Here is a 20,723-nt window from a genome sequence, read left to right as displayed (position 1 = left end):
CGTCATACAAACTGAGGTAGCAGACTTTATGAACATTTATATTTGTGTTATTCTCAAAACTTTTGGCCACGACTGTACAGCTGGCTGGTTATACGCTGCACCGGCAGGATAGAACAGCGGCGTCTGGTAAGACAAGGGGCGCTAGACTATGTATTTTTATAAACAACAGCTGGTGCACGATATCTAAGGACGTCTCGAGCTATTGCTCGCCTGAGGTAGAGTATCTCATGATAAGCTGTAGACCACACTATCTACCAAGAGTTTTCATCTGTGTTTTTCGTAGCTGTTTTACATACCACCACAGTCAGAGGCTGGCACTAAGACAGAATGAGCTGTATTCCGCCATAAGCAAAGAAGAAAATGCTCACCCAGAGGCGGCGCTCCTAGCAGCCGGGGACTTTAATGCAGGGAAACTTAAATCCGTTTAACCACATTTCTATCAGCATGTTAAATGTACAACCAGTGGGAAAGAACTCTGGACCACCTCTACTGCACACACAGCTCTCCCTTGCCCTCCATTTTGCAAATCTGACCATAATTCTATCCTCCTGCTTACAAGTAAAAATTTAAGCAGGAGGCACTAGTGACTAGATCAATACAAAATTGTTCAGATGAAGCAGATGCTAAGCTACAGGACTGTTTCGCTAGCACAGACTGGAATATGTTCCGGGATTCCTCCGATGGCATTGAGGAGTACACCACATCTGTCATTGGCTTCATCAATAAGTGCATCGATGATGTTGTCCGCACAGTGACCGTACGTACATACCCCAACCAGAAGACATGGATTACAGGCAACATCCGCACTGAGCTAAAGGCTAGAGCTGCCGCTTCCGAGGAGAGGGACTCAAACCCGGAAGCTTAAAATAAACCCCGCTATACCCTTCGACGAACCATCAAACAGGCATTAACGTCAATACAGAAATAAGATTGAATCGTACTACACCGGCTCTGACGCTTGTCAGATGTGGCAGGGCTTGCAAACCATTACAGACTACAAAGGGAACCACAGCCGCGAGTTGCCAGTGACACGAGCCTACCAGACGAGCTAAACTATTTCTATGCTCGCTTCGAGGCAAATAACACTGAAACATGCATGAGAGCACCAGCTCTTCCGGAAGACTGTGTGATCACTCTCTCCACAGCCGATGTGAGTAAGAACTTTAAACAGGTCAACATTCACAAGGCCGCAGGACCAGATGGATTACCAGGACGTGTACTGCGAGCATGCGCTGACCGACTGGCAAGTGTCTTCACTGACATTTTCAACCTCTCCCTGTCCGAGTCTGTAATACCAACATGTTTTAAGCAGACCACCATGGTGCCGGTGCCAAAGAACACTAAGGTAACCTGCCTAAATTACTACCGACTCGTAGCACTCACGTCTGTAGCCATGAAGTGCTTTGAAAGGCTGGTCGTGGCTCACATCAACAGCATCATCCCAGAAACACTAGACCCACTCCAATTTGAATACCCCCCCAACAGATCCACAGATGATGCAATCTCTATTGCACTCCACACTTCCCTTTCCCACCTGGACAAAAGGAACACCTATGTGAGAATGCAATTCATTGACTACAGCTCAGCGTTCAACATCATAGTGCCCTCAAAGCTCATCAATAAGCTAAGGATCCTGGGACTAAACACCTCCCTCTGCAAATGGATCCTGGACATCCTGACAGGCCGCCCCCAGGTGGTAAGGGTAGATAACAACACATCCGCCACTTTGATCCTCAACACAGGGGCCCCTCCTGTACTCCCTGTTCACTCATGACTGCACGGCCGGGCATGACTCCAACACCATCATTAAGTTTGCCGATGACACAACAGTGGTATGCCTGATCACCGACAACAACGAGACAGCCTATAGGGAGCAGGTCAGAGACCTTTCCTTGTGTTGCCAGGACAACAACCTCTCCCTCAACGTGATCAAGACCAAGGAGATGATTGTGGACTACAGGAAAAAGAGGACGAGCACGCCCCTGTCATGACGTTGGCCTCTTTGGGTACAGGAAGGACAGTTGACCCCCTCCCCTTTGTACCATCACCCAACCTACCTTCCCCCCCAACCCAGGGTTGTAAAAATTCCAAGAGGAGAATCTACTACAACATGTTTCATAGAGAGACAAAGTAAATTCTTCCAACTCATAGAATTGGAGAACCTAGCGACATGTGTGTTCTGGAGAAGATATGGAAGATTGATGAAGACTCCAGCTACGAACTGATCCGCTTGGTACAATTTTGTGATACTCAGAAGAGACAATATAGCCATATTACCCTAAAACGGTCTACAGGATAGCCTCAGCGATGAGACTGAATCCACATGGGTGTATACAATGTATTATTAAGGATAAAGCTATTTGTAATACATTGAGATGCTATGTACTGATGTTAATGTGATAGAATTATATTTCTGTAACCAAGTCTAGCTCAGTCATAGGCACGCCCCCAGGGACACATACAGGACCAGGCGTCATTTGACAAGCCTGTTCTCTGGGTACTATAAAAGACCCCCTGATTTACATTTCTACAGACCAGGCCTACACTCCATCGTGAGTTTGGCCCAGAGGTTTGACCAGCCAAGTACTCTACTGAAAGTGAACTATACCACGTGGTTAACTTTTACTATCGAGACCGACAGAATAAGAACAAGTCTTTGATATTAATTATTAGTCTGCAGCTAAGTAAATTATATCATCGAACGCGAAGACCAACCACATCCATTCTATGACGACATTCATGAATGTCGCTCTGACAGATCCATTCTAACCGAGAGAGAGAGAGAGAGAACGCTGACAAACTCTCCATCAGAACAAAACTCTCCAACACGAATCCCGACGACACATGAGCGTAAATATATATTGATATTACAATTGTTCCCGAATGAGTGAGCCTTCAATTGTTAATATTAATGAACTCTGTGTAACTTCTCAGCTTACCGTTTTATGACCCATTGTCTAACAGACCAGCCATGCTTGTTAGCCAGTAGGGCACATTCCCCTACCAATCCTGTGTGACGATAATTACTGTTTGTATGTTTTCTGTTAATTACTTAGTGTAGTAAATAAATGATTTTAAGACAATTGATGTATGGATGATTTTAGTAAAGACTGGGTTCGTGCAGATAACCAAGAATTACAACTTTCATGATGAGACTGAAACAACATACGGGTTAAGATTGACTGCTATTGATGTAAAATATTACTAAGTATTTTAAGAGTTTATTCAGAGGATAACAGCTCTATAAACGTTCTTCTGTGGTGCCCCGACTTTCTAGTTAATTACATTTACATGATTAGCTTAATCAGGTAATATCAATTACAGAGAAATAATTTTATAAGTTAGCATGTCATATCACTTAATCCGGCATAGCCAAAGACACGACATATATGGTGCCCCCGTGTGAGGACTCAAACTAAAATGCACGTTGGCTCATTTTGATAATACATATATGGAGCCCCCGTGCGAGGAATCTAAGATAGAATTGGACTTTGCTGTGAAATTCTATATATCAATTGTGCAAACAGAATTGTACAAACAGCCTGCTATCTAAACAAAGTGATTGTGCATTTTCCATTGAGAGAAGCTATTTAAAATAGCCCCGGTCTTATATCGATAGCAGTGAGGAATAAATTCCAGTTTTAGTCCGTTAGGCCAAACGGTACTATTTCTGTCGGTAAATATTAACTTCTAGAGTAAGGTTAGAATTTAGAAGTTAACTGTCCGGTAACCGAGCCGAATAATTTGCCTACCGCACTAGGACAGTGTGGGCAGACCGTATGCGTATCTGTATTTTAGTACCGTGTCGCTCCGGTCAGCAGAAACGCTAGCAGAATATGCTGAATGGGGTTAAGGTGAGACGTCACTAGAAAACCCACCCTTTCCATAAGTGAAAGGATCCTATTTTGGTGCTTGGAAGGATACTTCTGAACCAAGTAGCAATAGCTTAGCATTACGGGCAAGCTAACAGAGAGGGAACATTTCCTCTCTCCGTACCACGTTTAAAATTCATCCGTAGCGCGACGGAAGTCCGACCTTTGTACTTCCGTTTAAATTTCATCATTCTGCACCCTGGTGGTGAAGAATTGCCAGCACATCTCTAGGGGAAATTCAAACGTGGAGCACGGGATATGACGTCTCATTCAATTTAACTAACAAGTGAAATTGCCAGATTTACCTTTTCAAGTGGATCTTTTTAAAAAATATCCAAAATTGATTGGGCGTCCATAATGAGACATGATTAACTTTTTCCAAACTTAACTTAGATGAAGCAAGGCTCTCAGGTTAATTGAAAGTTAATTCCCAGATAGCCTATACAGGTTTGATATATCATAAATAGATTAATCAGTAAAATCTGCTTTAGCAAGGCACATTCAGTAAAACCCATTACTGACGGGAGTGAATCCCATGTGGCTTCGGCCTTAAGGGAAAGTATAGTGGTGAATGTACCCTAAACATTTAAACTACATTACTGTTAGGATAACTCCGCAATCTGAATTGCTTGGGTATCATTGCCTCATTCAATTTATTTAGTTAAATTGTCGAACATACCTTTCTAGGTTCTTCCAACTAAATGAGACAACTTAAACTTTGCATATTAACCTTGATGAAGCAACCTCTCAGGTAATTCAAAGTTAATTTCCAGATAGCCTATACAGGTTTGATATATCATAAATAAATTAATCAGTAAAATCTGCTTTAGCAAGGCACCTTCAGTAAAACCCATTACTGACGGGAGTGAATCCCATGTGGCTTCGGCCTTAAGGGAAAGTATAGTGGTGAATGTACCCTAAACATTTAAACTACATTACTGTTAGGATAACTCCGCAATCTGAATTGCTTGGGTATCATTGCCTCATTCAATTTATTTAGTTAAATTGTCGAACATACCTTTCTAGGTTCTTCCAACTAAATGAGACAACTTAAACTTTGCATATTAACCTTGATGAAGCAACCTCTCAGGTAATTCAAAGTTAATTCCCAGATAGCCTATACAGGTTTGATATATCATAAATAGATTAATCAGTAAAATCTGCTTTAGCAAGGCACCTTCAGTAAAACCCATTACTGACGGGAGTGAATCCCATGTGGCTTCGGCCTTAAGGGAAAGTATAGTGGTGAATGTACCCTAAACATTTAAACTACATTACTGTTAGGATAACTCCGCAATCTGAATTGCTTGGGTATCATTGCCTCATTCAATTTATTTAGTTAAATTGTCGAACATACCTTTCTAGGTTCTTCCAACTAAATGAGACAACTTAAACTTTGCATATTAACCTTGATGAAGCAACCTCTCAGGTAATTCAAAGTTAATTCCCAGATAGCCTATACAGGTTTGATATATCCTAAATAGATTAATCAGTAAAATCTGCTTTAGCAAGGCACAGTCAGTAAAACCCCTTTACTGACGCTCAGCCCAGGTAGGAGCGTACCCTAGTGGTGAAGGGTCCCAACATTTGACCTTCGGTTTACACTTATGATATCCAATCAATGGAGATTGTAGGAACCAATCGTCTCATTCAATTTAATAAGTTAAATTGTCGAACATACCTTTCTAGGTTCTTCCAATTAAATGAGACAACTTAAACTTGCATATTAACCTGGATGAAGCAAACTCTCAGGTAATTCAAGTTTAATACCCAGACAGCCTACCCAGGTAGGACTAATCATTGGCATTGATTAATTCAATTTGCTTTTGCAAATTCATTCACGCCCAACTTCCACAGTACTGTACAGTACTGATGGTTCATTAACGTCTATAAATAGATTAAAATCGTCTTTGCAGCTCCCCACGTTCCAAAACCAAATTTTGGAAAATTAGGAAAAACATTTTTCCTTTCAAATGTTCTAATAATGTGCAAGCTATCAGAGGGGGTGGTCCCCACTCGCCCGCTAATTAGTGAACCTCCACCCGTAAATGGATTGATCTCTGACCTCAGCAGCGATAACAACCCTAATTATGCCATTAGTGGAAAAGCAGACAACAATGTTTTCCAAAATCAACCATCGGGTGCAGGCCTCGTAAAGGTTCTCTCCAGTCTAGCTCTGATGTCTTGCCATCCGAGATTGCCATCTGTCCAATACCGCAGTGCACAGCTGAAGCACGAGCAGGTAATGGTAGACATAAAGGGACAGGTGGAGAGAACCGGGAAACCAATGACCAAGGCAGACAAGGGAAAAATTCTGCTAGCTATGGAACTGCGTTCGAAAACTGAACAATTAAATGTAATTGCAAAAACGTATGACGATGAACAAGCACAAGCTCTTCAACAAAATCGTTTTCTACAGGAACAAAATCATAGGCTACAGGAACAACTCGATTTAGCCAAAACTAAATACGATGATGTCCACGCCAAACTAGATAAATCTGAAGAGTTATCTACAAACAGGAGCGCTCAACTTGACAACATGCATGCTGTTTTGTTGAATGTTACTCAAAATAACACGGTGCTCCTCAAAGCGCTGCAGACCAAAGACGATCAGTTAATGAACACAATGACAAAGTTGGATGATAAATCAGCAGAACTTATTGAAGTCGCTGACCAAATGAATGATGAGAGAACTCAGGTGATGAGGTTGGAAATATTGATTTCTAAGCAAGCAGAGGAAATCTCATCACTGAATCTCTCGCTCCGTACTCAAGACCTCTATCTGCAAACCATGACAGATAAGTTTGAGACCGAAAGGAGCAGGTGTGACACTCACGTGTCCAAAATCAGTACTCTAAGCGCTCAAGTGGACTCTGCAATGCAGCAGAATTCCACCCTTAGGTACCATCTGGAGGAAATCCAGAATGGTACCGCTCTACAGCGCGACTTCCCATCCAAGCAACCGGAGCCCTGTACTCACAGGAGTGAAGACAATAGGTTTCAGACATTGCCTCCCTCATGTGTCCCTCAGTCTTCTCCTCTTTGCCCTTCGGCACTGAGTTATATGGCGCCTCTTGGCCAACAACAACAAGGCTTGGCTTCCTCTCTTGGCCTTTCGGCCCCAATCTCTCCACAGGATGAAGCCAACCCTCTCCGCCCGCTTGGCACGGAATACCTTGACAAACTCGTCAAGAATTTCCCCACCTTTGACCCCATTCCAGGTCAGCCAAACGATACTGAGACGTTCCTAGCTGACATAGAGGATGCGTTGGATGGCTACCCGAACGCTACAGGTTCTGACAGGGTTTACCTGTTGAAGCGAACGTCAAATAGACACGTGACAAGGTTCATTCGTCTACAACAGCAACACGTGCTAAATGACTACACTAAACTTGCCACAGCTTTGAAATTAGAATTCAGTGGTTCTGCGACTCGCAAACACGATAGCTCACTGGCTAACACCGTCAAACAAGCTCGGAACGAACACCCACAAGCTTACTATCATAGGCTTCGTTCAGCTTACTTTGGCCTACTCACAGAAACAGGAATGGAAGAGCTTTTACCATTCAAACAAATGTTTCTGTCGAACATGTATCCCACCTTCATTACCTACTTGGGCCCTGCCGCCCACGTTGGCTTGCCTATCTTACAACTCAGAGAGCTTGCAAGCACAGCTTTTGAGGCATCAAAAGTTCACAACGCTAAGAGCCCTGACCACTCAGTTTTGAAGTTTAACCAGGAGCACTCACTCCAGTTAGAGGGTGCATTATCAGGTATTGGAGCGTCGAGTGATGACGCACAACAACAGTTTCTACCACGAAACCATGATTCCAATAACCTCCGCGGTCGAAATAACTGTAAAGTACGTAGCCATCAACATGACTACCGCTACAATCGACCCGTTCGCTACGTTCCTGCACCCAACCCACAAAAAGTGTCAGAGCACAAGGGTAACAAAGGGTTGAAGGACGATCAAAACGTAGACCAATGTTCTCCAGAAGTCCCACTACGGGAAGAACTTAAGCGAGAACAATTTGAGAAAAGGGTAAAAGATAAGTCACAAGGACTAGACGGGGAATTACCGGACACCAGGTCCACAGGAATTAACACCCATAGCAAGGACGTTAAAGTTCAAATTTCTCCCGCTCTCATTCAAGACCCTATCCAGGGCCCGCTTGATCAAGAAACAAGCCCCCGGGCTTTGTCTATAGACTCTGATACTAAAGTTGTGAAGATAAAGGTCAAACGCTTCGTTAAAGCCAAGGCCACTCAAAATCGGAAAAGTCAATCTGCTTCCATCTTGAACAGACATGGCACATCACGTCGTTGCGAACGACCACTCCACTTTGTGGGGAATATGTCCACTAACCACGAATCTAAACGGCCATACCTGGAAACAGTCCTGGAGGACTGCTTAGCTTGTCATGCGCTAATTGATTCGGGTGCGACAATATCACTCATCTCTCAAACATTGTTTGATGATCTCAAAAGGGCTTTGAAGCCAACTAAACGTTGGTTAAAAGTGGAACGATGCGACACTAAACTTCGAGGGGTCACTCAGACTACCTCGCCTCTCACATTGAGAGTCATGCTGAAACTACACTTCCAGGACGTATCGCTCGTTCACCCTGTGTATGTTACCAGCCTCGAAACTGTAACCCTCCTACTTGGAGCAGACTTGATGGATCGGTTACTCCCATTGATGGATTGGAAAACCAACCAGGTATGGTCACAGGCCACCGTGCCTTCTCCACTGACCACACTGTCTTCCCCTAACGCTAGCTGCAACGCAGTCCTTCACGAGGGGTATCTGTCGAAAGCACCCCTTGGGAAAAAGACGTTTAGAAACCTCTTGGTGCAGAATCCGATCCAAGGAGATATTACGATATCTCAACACATTCCATCAGCCAACCTGATTGACCATTCTTTTCATGATTTCGAGCCAGCTGCCTCTGTGAATAAGCAACTTCCCTCCTCCTTGCAGTCGTGCAATACGATAGTTGACATGAACTTCTCTTGCCCTTTGGACACTTCCGCAAGCACTGCGGCCGTCTCAGCAAGTAAAACATTGATGCACAGAGTATACTCTGCTTCCGATGATACACCTTCCGCTTTGTTCGGGACTGTCACCCCTTACAATGACACTAATGGCGTCAGTCCAGCAACTGACCCGATGACCCCCACTGGTGAAACACTTTGCGATATCACAGACCGATATCCTCGTCTCAGTTCGCAGGTAATGAAGAGGTTGCCACACGCGGACGCGGTGGGGACTGACATGCCTCGACAGCCACTGAGCGTTTTGAAGCACAAACACCAGGAGATTTGGTTGAAAGGTTACAGCCATTCTCATAACAACGCGGCCGCTGAAAGCTCGTACGTAGGGTCCGATCTTCTTGTTTGCGCATCGGGCACCAACACCACCCGCTGGTGGGGGGGTCCCGAGGCACAAAGGGGGGAATAGTAGCCCAGACCCATGATGAGCCTCATCGAGGCCGGTGGGGGGGTCAAGACTACGGACAACACCGTACGAGGCCGCCAGAGCATAAATCAAATCTAGTTGTAAACTCTCCTATGAGAACAGTGAGGAGCAGACAGGCCCCTAGACGGGGATTATCTTAGAACACATCTAAGATAGTAATGAGGTGTACCACACTGGTCGTAAAGGAAGTCCAGTGGACTTGTCCACCTCCAAAACAAATGGCATCAATAATCATTCTTTGCCATGTGTAGGTTCAACTACAATACAACTAGTAAAATGCTCCAATCATGTGTTCCGGTAGATAATATTTCAGAATAAATCGGTAGGATAACTGGTCCCCTTGAGTACCAGTACCAATACTAGCAACAGTCAGTCCAGCTACAATCAGTAAGAAGGTTAGAGATTTAACCAATCAAATTACCATTGACAACAGCGACATAGGAGTCACTCAGAGTGCAACACGTGGAGGGGAATCTCCAGTGCACTCTTCCAATGGTTAACACACATGTCACTAATAAATAGGACCCTCCATTCAGGAGGAAAATTATTAGAAGTCATGAACCATGATCACACCACGTATGACTGGTCCAATACTTAAAGAGTACTTCCGTCGTGAGGTTAGCTCCTCCGTGGATAACATAGCTATGAAATAGACTTCATACCTAACGCCACTACAATAGTGGAAGACACCGTGACTTGTAGAAAACTACTACAGACTCCCTTGACACCAATTCTGACTGACCTCCAGGCATTGACCTGAAAATTACCTGACTACGTCAGACTCATTCTGAACAAGTTGTAATCTGCCCGGATACTTGGTTTTCTTCCCTTGACATGCGCGCTTGTGTAAGCATAAGCGCACATGCACAACGGAACATCCAATTAGGATTTATGCTAGGACCACTTACGGGCCCAAGCAATATACCAGCCTTAGTAAAGTTGAACATTTACTTCTAGGCCTTTGACTCTACAGCACTCACCAGTTTTCTTCCCAGAAGTCCATAGGTCATCCCTGTAGACTGCCCAAAACTAGTGCATTACAGCTGTAGACTTATCATATAGTTATCAACTTAGGATAGCGCCTAAGCAACACACCAAGTAGGAAAAACCCTAGATATGGCATTAGAGACAATGCCATGATAATCATTTTGCCAGAACATTGGACGTATATAGAATACAGTCCAATTAGATGATTTTTTTTTTTGTGTGAGAACTATATTTTATTTATTTTTTGTTTTGTTTATGCTTTCATTCCTTTTCGGTTCAGTTCCTTTGACGCATAGGAAGTGATAGAGCCATAAACAAAGTCCCCATACAACCATCACTTAGTGCCACAACGCCGCTCATTGGGGAATGAATGTAATCATATATATTTCATGAGTGTGTGTGCGTTGTTAACATCTGCCTAAGTTACTGCCCAGATCTTCCAGTCTGGACGACGGGTCCGGAACGGCGACCCCAAATCCGGACACCCACAACCTATCCTTGTGGCGGCATGCCCGCTGTCAGAGAGACTACCAAGGTAAACCACCAGAGGGGGGGACCGCAACGGCGATCAACAACCAGGACATCCCCTGGCCCTCCCTGGGGTACTTTACAGCTTCCAGGGAACCTACCAAGGTACGCCACTAGAGGAGACCGCATCGGCGATCACCAACCGGACCTCAACTGCCCATCCTTGTGGTGGACGGCTCCGCTTTCAGAGAGCCTACCAAGTTCAACCACCAGAGAGGACTGCAACGATGATCTACCAATGGGACATCACGTGGTCATGATTTTATGTTGATTTGTAACTTGCAGGATAAACAAGATCCAAACCACCAGGGGGGGTATGTCATGACGTTGGCCTCTTTGGGTACAGGAAGGACAGTTGACCCCCTCCCCTTTGTACCATCACCCAACCTACCTTCCCCCCCAACCCAGGGTTGTAAAAATTCCAAGAGGAGAATCTACTACAACATGTTTCATAGAGAGACAAAGTAAATTCTTCCAACTCATAGAATTGGAGAACCTAGCGACATGTGTGTTCTGGAGAAGATATGGAAGATTGATGAAGACTCCAGCTACGAACTGATCCGCTTGGTACAATTTTGTGATACTCAGAAGAGACAATATAGCCATATTACCCTAAAACGGTCTACAGGATAGCCTCAGCGATGAGACTGAATCCACATGGGTGTATACAATGTATTATTAAGGATAAAGCTATTTGTAATACATTGAGATGCTATGTACTGATGTTAATGTGATAGAATTATATTTCTGTAACCAAGTCTAGCTCAGTCATAGGCACGCCCCCAGGGACACATACAGGACCAGGCGTCATTTGACAAGCCTGTTCTCTGGGTACTATAAAAGACCCCCTGATTTACATTTCTACAGACCAGGCCTACACTCCATCGTGAGTTTGGCCCAGAGGTTTGACCAGCCAAGTACTCTACTGAAAGTGAACTATACCACGTGGTTAACTTTTACTATCGAGACCGACAGAATAAGAACAAGTCTTTGATATTAATTATTAGTCTGCAGCTAAGTAAATTATATCATCGAACGCGAAGACCAACCACATCCATTCTATGACGACATTCATGAATGTCGCTCTGACAGATCCATTCTAACCGAGAGAGAGAGAGAGAGAACGCTGACAAACTCTCCATCAGAACAAAACTCTCCAACACGAATCCCGACGACACATGAGCGTAAATATATATTGATATTACAATTGTTCCCGAATGAGTGAGCCTTCAATTGTTAATATTAATGAACTCTGTGTAACTTCTCAGCTTACCGTTTTATGACCCATTGTCTAACAGACCAGCCATGCTTGTTAGCCAGTAGGGCACATTCCCCTACCAATCCTGTGTGACGATAATTACTGTTTGTATGTTTTCTGTTAATTACTTAGTGTAGTAAATAAATGATTTTAAGACAATTGATGTATGGATGATTTTAGTAAAGACTGGGTTCGTGCAGATAACCAAGAATTACAACTTTCATGATGAGACTGAAACAACATACGGGTTAAGATTGACTGCTATTGATGTAAAATATTACTAAGTATTTTAAGAGTTTATTCAGAGGATAACAGCTCTATAAACGTTCTTCTGTGGTGCCCCGACTTTCTAGTTAATTACATTTACATGATTAGCTTAATCAGGTAATATCAATTACAGAGAAATAATTTTATAAGTTAGCATGTCATATCACTTAATCCGGCATAGCCAAAGACACGACACCCCCATTCTCATCAACGGGGCTGCAGTAGAGCAGGTTGAGAGCTTCAAGTTCCTTGGTGTCCACATCACCAGCAAACTAACATGGTCCAAGCACACCAAGACAGTCGTGAAGAGGGCACGAGCATCCTGACTCGTTACGTCACTGCCTGGTATTGCAACTGCTCGGCCTCCGACCACAAGCGGTATCGGAGTGCCAAATCTAGGTCCAGGAGGCTTCTAAACAGCTTCTATCCCCAAGCCTTAAGATTCCTGAACACCCAATCAAATGGATACCCAGACTATTTGCATTGCCCCCCCCTCCCCCTCTTTTACACCGCTGCTGCTTTCTGTTGTTATCATCTATGAATAGTCACTTTAATAACTCTACCTACATGTACATATTACCTCAACGAAACTGGTGCCCCCGCACATTGACTCTGTACTGGTACCCCCCATATATAGTCTCGCTATTGTTATTTTACTGCTGCTCTTTAATAACTTGTTACTTTTATTTCTTATTCTTATCCGTATTTTTTTTAAACCTCATTGTTGGTTAGGGGCTTGTAAGTAAGCATTTCACTGTAAGGTTGCATTTCACTGTAATTTCACGTGTTGTATTCGGTACATGTGACTAATACAATTTGATTTGATGTCACTTAGTAGTAAGAATTGCAACACTGCTGTGTTTTTCATGCTCAACAGTTTTCTGTGTGTATCACGAATTGTCCACCACCCAAAGGACATCAAGTCAACTTGACACCACTGTGTGAAGCTCTTCAGTCTAGTGTTGGGCGGTATACCATCTTTCTCTCATCCCGGGACTTACAGTATTACCGGCTTAGAACACAAGGGGGCGCAAAAAAATCCCGCAAAAAAATCCCATTGGGCGTCTATTACCAGAATGCTAAAATTAGCACAAATTGAGTTTCCACGGAGGCTGCGAGCTGAATATGCTAAAGAGCACAAAGACAGGCTCATAAAGTTATACATGTATACAGTTGAAGTCGGAAGTTTACATACACATTAGCTAAATACATTTAAACTCAGTTTTTCACAATTCCTGACATTTAATCCAAGTAAAAATTCTCTGTCTTAGGTCAGTTAGGATCAGCACTTTATTTTAAGAATGTGAAATGTCAGAATAATAGGAGAGAGAATGATTTATTTCAGCTTTTATTTCTTTCATCATATTCCCAGTGGGTCAGAAGTTTACATACACTCAATTAGTATTTGGTAGAATTGCCTTTAAATTGTTTAACTTGGGTCAAACGTTTCGGGTAGCCTTCCACAAGCTTCCCACAATAAGTTGGGAGAATTTTGGCCCATTCCTTCTGACAAAGCTGATGTAACTGAGTCAGGTTTTTAGGCCTCCTTGCCCGCACATGCTTTTTCAGTTCTGCCTACACATTTTCTGAATGATTGAGGTCAGGGCTTTGTGATGGCCACTCCAATACATTGACTTTGTTGTCCTCAAGCTATTTTGCCACAACTTTGGAAGTATGTTTGGGGTCATTGTCCATTTGGAAGACCCATTTGCGACCAAGCTTTAACTTCCTGACTGATGTCTTGAGATGTTGCTTCAATATATCCACCTAATTTTCCTCCCTCATGAAGCCATCTATTTTGTGAAGTGCACCAGTCCCTCCTGCAGCAAAGCATCCCCACAAAATGATGCTGCCACCCCGTGCTTTACAGTTGGGATGGTATTCTTCGGCTTGCAAGCCTCCCCCTTTTTCCTCCAAACATAACGATGATCATTATGGCCAAACAGTTCTATTTCTGTTTCATCAGACCAGAGGACATTTCTCCAAAAGTACGATCTTTGTCCCCATGTGCAGTTGCAAACCGTAGTCTGGCTTTTTATGGCAGTTTTGGAGCAGTGGCTTCTTTCTTGCTGGGCGGCCGTTCAGGTTATGTCGATATAGGACTAGTTTGACTGTGGATATTGATACATTTGTACCTGTTTCCTCCAGCATCTTCACAAGGTCCTTTGCTGTTGTTCTGGGCTTGATTTCCACTTTTCACACTGAAGTACGTTCATCTCTAGGAGACAGAACGGGTCTCCTTCCTGAGCGGTATGGCGGCTGCATGGTCCCATGGTGTTTATACTTGCGTACTATTGTTTGTACAGATCAACGTGGTACCATCAGGCATTTGGAAATTGCTCCCAAGGATGAACCAGACTTGTGGAGGTCTATAATTTGTTTTCTGAGGTCTTGGCTGATTTCTTTTGATTTTACCATGATGTCAAGCAAAGAGGCACTGAGTTGAAGATATACCTTGAAATACATCCACAGGTACACCTCCAATTGACTCAAATGATGTCAATTAGCCTATCAGAAGCTTCTAAAGCCATGTCATAATTTTCTGGAATTTTCCAAGCTGTTTAAAGGCACAGTCAACTTAGTGTATGTAAACTTCTGACCCACTGCAATTGTGATACAGTGAATTATAAGTGAAATAATCTGTGTGTATACAATTGTTGGAAAAATTACTTGTGTCATGCACAAAGTAGATGTCCTAACCGACTTGCCAAAACTATAGTTTGTTAACAAGTCATTTGTGGAGTGGTTGAAAAACAAGTTTTAATGTCTCCAACCTAAGTGTATGTAAACTTCCGACTTCAACTGTAGGTAGGAGCCACCCAAATGTCATTGTGCAAATAAACAAAGTTTTGACGCATGCTTGTCTTAAGGAAAAACAGTACTGGCTCTGGAGCAGCATGTGTACATGCTGTGTCTATGTGGAGTCTGGATTTGCTAGGGCAACTGGCCGCCTGCTCTGTTCAGAGAAGATGGGGGAGGAGCAGACGGGCCCAGGAATGGAGAAGGGAAAAAATGCAAGGAAATAAAAAGATAGCTGTGGCAGCTGTACAGGTAACTCATGAAAAGGCTTTGACTTCTCAAACACAGCTAACACAATATGATGCCCTGTCACCTTATTAATTCAGCCACTTACTTAGATAACTAGCAAGTTAAACGTAGGGGTCACGTTAACGCAGAATTCTTTGCTTTTCACGCAGATAAAAAATATAAAACACATAAGAAATAACTTGCTATGTTTCGTCAACACACAACTAAATGCTTCTAATTGTGATTTCTGCTTGGCATTAGATTCATTTTGTGCTTCAGTTGCACTTCTCCACTCGTGAATTTACAAACAGGCAATTTATGAGCAGACTGACTGATGTGAGCTCTGACTGATGTGTAGCTACTTTTCCCTTGTACTTTTCTTGGTGTAGCCAGCCTACTTTTGTCCAGTAAAATGCCAGATTAACTTTATGCAAAACATTAGGAAATGTAGCTGACCACATTCTTTCTATGATAAACAGAAACATGATGGCCATTCATAGTTTTTGCAAAAAATATCTTGCTTTTTCATTGTAAACTCATTTACTTGTGTGGCTGCATGCTGACAACATTCTTTGTATGATAAACAGAAACATGATGGCCATTCATCATTTTTGCAAAAAATACCTTGCTTTTTCATTGTAAGCTCATTTACTTGTGTGGCTGCCAGCCAAATAGCATTGCACTTGCAACTTAATATTAGGAAGGTGTTCTTAATGTTTTGTACACTTAGTGTACGCTCCCATAATTTAAAAAAAAACTGGTATTTCTTTAAAACGTGACCCCTACCTTCAGACGAGATTCTCATCTTTCCATTGAGTGGTCATATTAGACTGAAGGTCAAACCGTTCGGACTCTACAGAAGTTTTGGTGAGAAGACCGATTTTCGGGATGTCTCATGTTCTGACAAACACCACTCTAGCTCTGTCACCTTTCACCACAGATGTGGAAGGCTACCATTGGCGGATGCGGTAAATTGAGATGCAGCCCATACAATAGAACTGATATCGCTATCTTAAACAGACGGATTTTGATGGGGACTTTTTAATTATGCTAATTTGATTCATGTGGATGCTACCATGATTACGAATAGTTCTGAATGAATCGTGAATAATGATGAGTGAGAAAGTTACAGATGCACAAACTTCACTCAAATGCTTAGACCTGACAAGTAGGCCTAGTCCTCCACAGGACAGGCATTGCACAACACAATATACACAATTTCCAACACTGACATGTCAATGTACGCACAACATTTCAGTTATGAACAACATGCGAAAGTCCATCAGCAACACAACTATTTGCTGCTCTTGCCATGACAAAACATGCACTAACTAGAGGTGAGGGGAGGCGGAGTCCTGCAGCATATTCAAGTGCCCTGATTGGTTGAAGGAACAGTGGTGTTAAGGGTGATTGACAGGGTTGCCTATCAGGTTGAAAGGGCCTGCCTTTTCTACAGAGAGAGTAGGCTGTCCTAGCGAACCCCCACATGTGATACATCTCAGTCATATTATCAGAGAACCGGGGTTATGCAAGTAACCATACGTTTCAGAAAGGTGTGTGCCGTTACGTGTAGGATTTTAGGTGTGTGTGTGTGTGCACCTGTTGCATGTCTCCCTCTGTGTAGGGCAGCTTGGTAGAGATGTGGAACATGATCTCCTGTTCTCTGTAGTCTGTGTAGACCGACTGTGAACCTGTCTGACCATGACACACATCCAGACCACCACGGAACCTACAGGGACAGGGAGAGAATGAACAGGGGGTTAGGATTAGAGCCTGTGTTATTCTTAACTTCTCATTTCTTTACCTCTCACCGTCAACTCCCATTCTCTCTTTCTTCCTCCCTCTACCACTCACTCTCACCCACTCCCCCTTCCTATTATCTATCTCTCTCTGTCTTTACCCCCCTGTCTCTCTCTCTCTCTTTCTCTCTCTCACTCTCTCTGTGTCTCTCTTCACCCCCCCTCAATTCAATTTCAATTCAAGGGCTTTAATGGAATGGGAAACATATATTAGCAATACCAAAGCAAGTGAAGTAGATAATAAACAAAAGTGAAATAAACAATACAAATGAACAGTAAACATTACACTCAGAGAAGTTCCAAAAGAATAAAGACATAAAAAATGTAATATTATGTCTATACACAGTGTTGTACTTAAAAATTGCACTGTTGGTTAGGGCCTGTAAGTAAGCATTTCACTGTAAGGTGAAATACCTGTTGTATTCGGCGCATGTGACAAATACACTTTGATTTGATTTGTAACGCTGTGTAAATAATTAAAGTACTAAAGGGAAAATAAATAAACATAAATAGGGGTTATATTTACAATGGTGTTTGTTCTTCACTGGTTGCCTTTTCCTTGTGGCAATAGGTCACAAATCTTGCTGCTGTGATGGCACACAAACTGGTATTTCACCTAGTAGATATGGGAGTTTATCAAAATTGGGTTTGTTTTCAAATTCTTTGTGGAACTGTGTAATCGGAGGGAAATATGTGTCTCTAATGTTGTTATACATTTTGTAGGAGGTTAGGAAGTGCATCTCAGTTTCCACCTCATCTTTTGGGCAGTGTGCACATAGCCTGTCTTCTCTTGAGAGCCAGGTCTGCCTACGATGGCCTTTCTCAATAGCAAGGCTATGCTCACTGAGTCTCTTTAGGGCCAAATAGCATTCTAGGTTGCTCTGGTTTTTTTGTTAATTCTTTCCAATGTGTCAAGTAATTATCTTTTTGTTTTCTCATGATTTGGATGGGTCTAATTGTGTTGTTGTCCTGGGTCTCTGTGGGGTTTGTTTGTGAACAGAGCCCCAGGACCAGCTTGCTTAGAGCCCCAGCCAGCTCTGTCTCTTCTTCAGGTTCATCTCTCTATAGGCGATGGCTTCTCTGTCTCCCTCCCTTCTCCCCCTCCTCTCTCTCTCTGTCTCTCTCTCTCTTTACCCCGCCCACTCCCTCTCTCTCTGTCTGTCTCTATCTCTCTTTACCCCCCCTCTTACCCTTTAAAGTCCTGTAGGTCTACAGTCTCTCCCAGTAAACTGAGGAACTCAGTGAAGGCTGGTGTCTCCTCACTGTTTTTAAACAACTCCTCCTCCGAAACCTGACAGACAGACATTGAGAAAGAGAGAATAGTGTTAGATTTATTTTTTGGGTTGTTATTAAAACCTAAACAGCATAGCTAAACTCCAGCACACACACAGAGGAAAACTCACCTGTCCAAACCTCTGGTAGATGACCCCAAATTTGAAGGTGGTGTTCACCTCATGTTCATCATAGCTCACTATAAGCTGGGAGGCCTGGTAAATACGCAGAGTAATCATTTAGAGCAGTGTTGTTGGTCATGGTGTGATATACTGCGTGTATTTCTGCGTATCTGAAGTTGAGCTCACCTTGGGATACAGAACTGGACTGAATCTGAGACCAACAGCATCCTCACACAGCAGCTGAACACACAACAAGTTATGAACCCACCGAAACACACAACATTTAGTTAGGAAGATATGTACGTACACTGTACATAGCTAGATCTTATCTCAATGAACCAAGATAATTCAAAAATATTTGCTAAATCCTCCAGAAATATGGTGGTCCCCTATGGTTTCTGTAGTAACTATGTAGTGGTTTGGTTACCTTGGCTAGTTGAGGGACACTAGGCAGCTCAGGAAGTTCTGCTAGAGATATCCTATCATACATTGTTTTCATCCTAGACCTGAGAGAGAGAGAGAGAGAGAGAGAGAGAGAGAGAGAGAGAGAGAGAGAGAGAGAGAGAGAGAGAGAGAGAGAGAGAGAGAGAGAGAGAGAGAGAGAGAGAGAGAGAGAGAGAGAGAGAGAGAGAGAGAGAGAGAGATGCATTGTATGGCAACTGCTCGGCCTCCGACCGCAAGGCGCTACAGAGGGTAGTGCGTACGGCCCAGTACATCACTGGGGCCAAGCTCCCTGCCATCCAGGACCTCTATACCGGCGGTGTCAGAGGAAGGCCCTAAAAATTGCCAGACTCCAGCCAGTAATAGACTGTTCTCTCTGCTACCGTACGGCAAGCGGTGCTGGAGACAAAAGGCTTAACAGCATCTAGCCCAAGCCATAAGACTGCTGAACAGCTAATAAAATGCTTACCCAGACTTTTTTTACGCTGCTGCTATTCGTTGCTTATTATCTATGCGTAGTCACTTTACCCCTGCCTACATGTACATATTACCTCAATTACCTCGACTAACCTGTACACTGACTCGGTACCGGTACCCCCTGTACATAACATTTTTTACTTTAGTTAATTTAGTAAATATTTTTCTTAACTCTTATTTTTCTTAAAACTGCATTGTTGGTTAAGGGCTTGTAAGTAAAGCATTTCACTGTAAGGTCTACTACACCTGTTGTATTCGGTGCATGTGACAAATTCAATTTGATTTGAAATTGTGCATGTTTTTCTTACTCATGTTAGGTGTGAGCTGTCACAAACGGTGTGTAATGATCAGTTGTGTTCAGGAGTGTTCAGGTGTGTTCAGGTGTGTTCAGGTGTGTTGTGTTCTTACCTGAGGATGACATGTAGATACTCCTGACCCTTCACTTCCTCGTGTTTCACAGACAGAATGAGGTTGCCATGACTACTGGCCATGCAGTAAAAATTCAAGTGGTCCTATCACACAGAGAGGGAATAGGACAACATTTATAGGAAACAGACAAGCACAGAAAAATATAGGACAACATGAACAGTACGTAACACTGAAAGAATAGGACAGTGTAAGTGTTTATACTCTACAGAGTTAGAGAGAATGGTCAGAATGTGATACATTAACAGAAAGTATAAGACCCATAGGGCTCTGGTCAAAAGCAGTGCACTACAGTGCCTTCAGAGCGTATTCACACCCCTAGACTTTTTAAAATGGATTAAATTGACATTTTTTTGTCACTGGCCTACACACAGTACCCTATAACACCAATGTGGAATTATGTTTTTCATAATTGTCTTGAGTCAATAAGTATTCAACCCCTTTTGTTATGGCAAGCCTACATAAATTCAGGAGTAAAAATGTGCTTAACAAGTCACATAAGTTGCATGGACTCACTCCGCGTGCCATAATAGTGTTTAATAACATAATTTTGTAATGACTATCTCATCTCTGTACCCCACACATACAATTATTTGTTAGGTCTTTCAGTCAAGCAGTGAATATCAAACACAGCTTCAACCACAAAGACCAGGGAGGTTTTCCAATGCCTCATAAAAAAGGGCACCTATTGCTAGATGGATAAAAATAAGAAAATGCAGACATTGAATATCCCTTTGAGCATGGTGTAGTTATTAATTACACTTT

General features: G+C 42.9%; 1 protein-coding gene across 3 annotated transcripts in view; it reads right to left on the bottom strand.

Annotated features, from left to right (window-relative positions):
• The window catches only part of rap1gap2b (RAP1 GTPase activating protein 2b), a 93,749-nt gene that overhangs the window by 16,966 nt on the left and 56,060 nt on the right, over positions 1-20,723 (bottom strand). For all 3 annotated transcript variants that reach the window (XM_029701745.1, XM_029701746.1, XM_029701748.1), the window contains 6 exons: positions 19,941-20,044; positions 19,042-19,120; positions 18,801-18,854; positions 18,624-18,707; positions 18,411-18,511; positions 17,021-17,150 (listed from right to left, as the gene is read on the bottom strand). In XM_029701745.1, coding sequence (XP_029557605.1) covers positions 17,021-17,150; positions 18,411-18,511; positions 18,624-18,707; positions 18,801-18,854; positions 19,042-19,120; positions 19,941-20,044 — 552 coding nt within the window. The remainder of the gene's footprint in view (positions 1-17,020; positions 17,151-18,410; positions 18,512-18,623; positions 18,708-18,800; positions 18,855-19,041; positions 19,121-19,940; positions 20,045-20,723) is intronic.

This window comes from Salmo trutta, chromosome 19 (genome assembly GCF_901001165.1).
Source record: "Salmo trutta chromosome 19, fSalTru1.1, whole genome shotgun sequence".
Taxonomy (NCBI): domain Eukaryota; kingdom Metazoa; phylum Chordata; class Actinopteri; order Salmoniformes; family Salmonidae; genus Salmo; species Salmo trutta.
The sequence above is the reverse complement of the archived record's forward strand: the minus strand, read 5'-3'. Positions and strand labels throughout refer to the sequence as shown.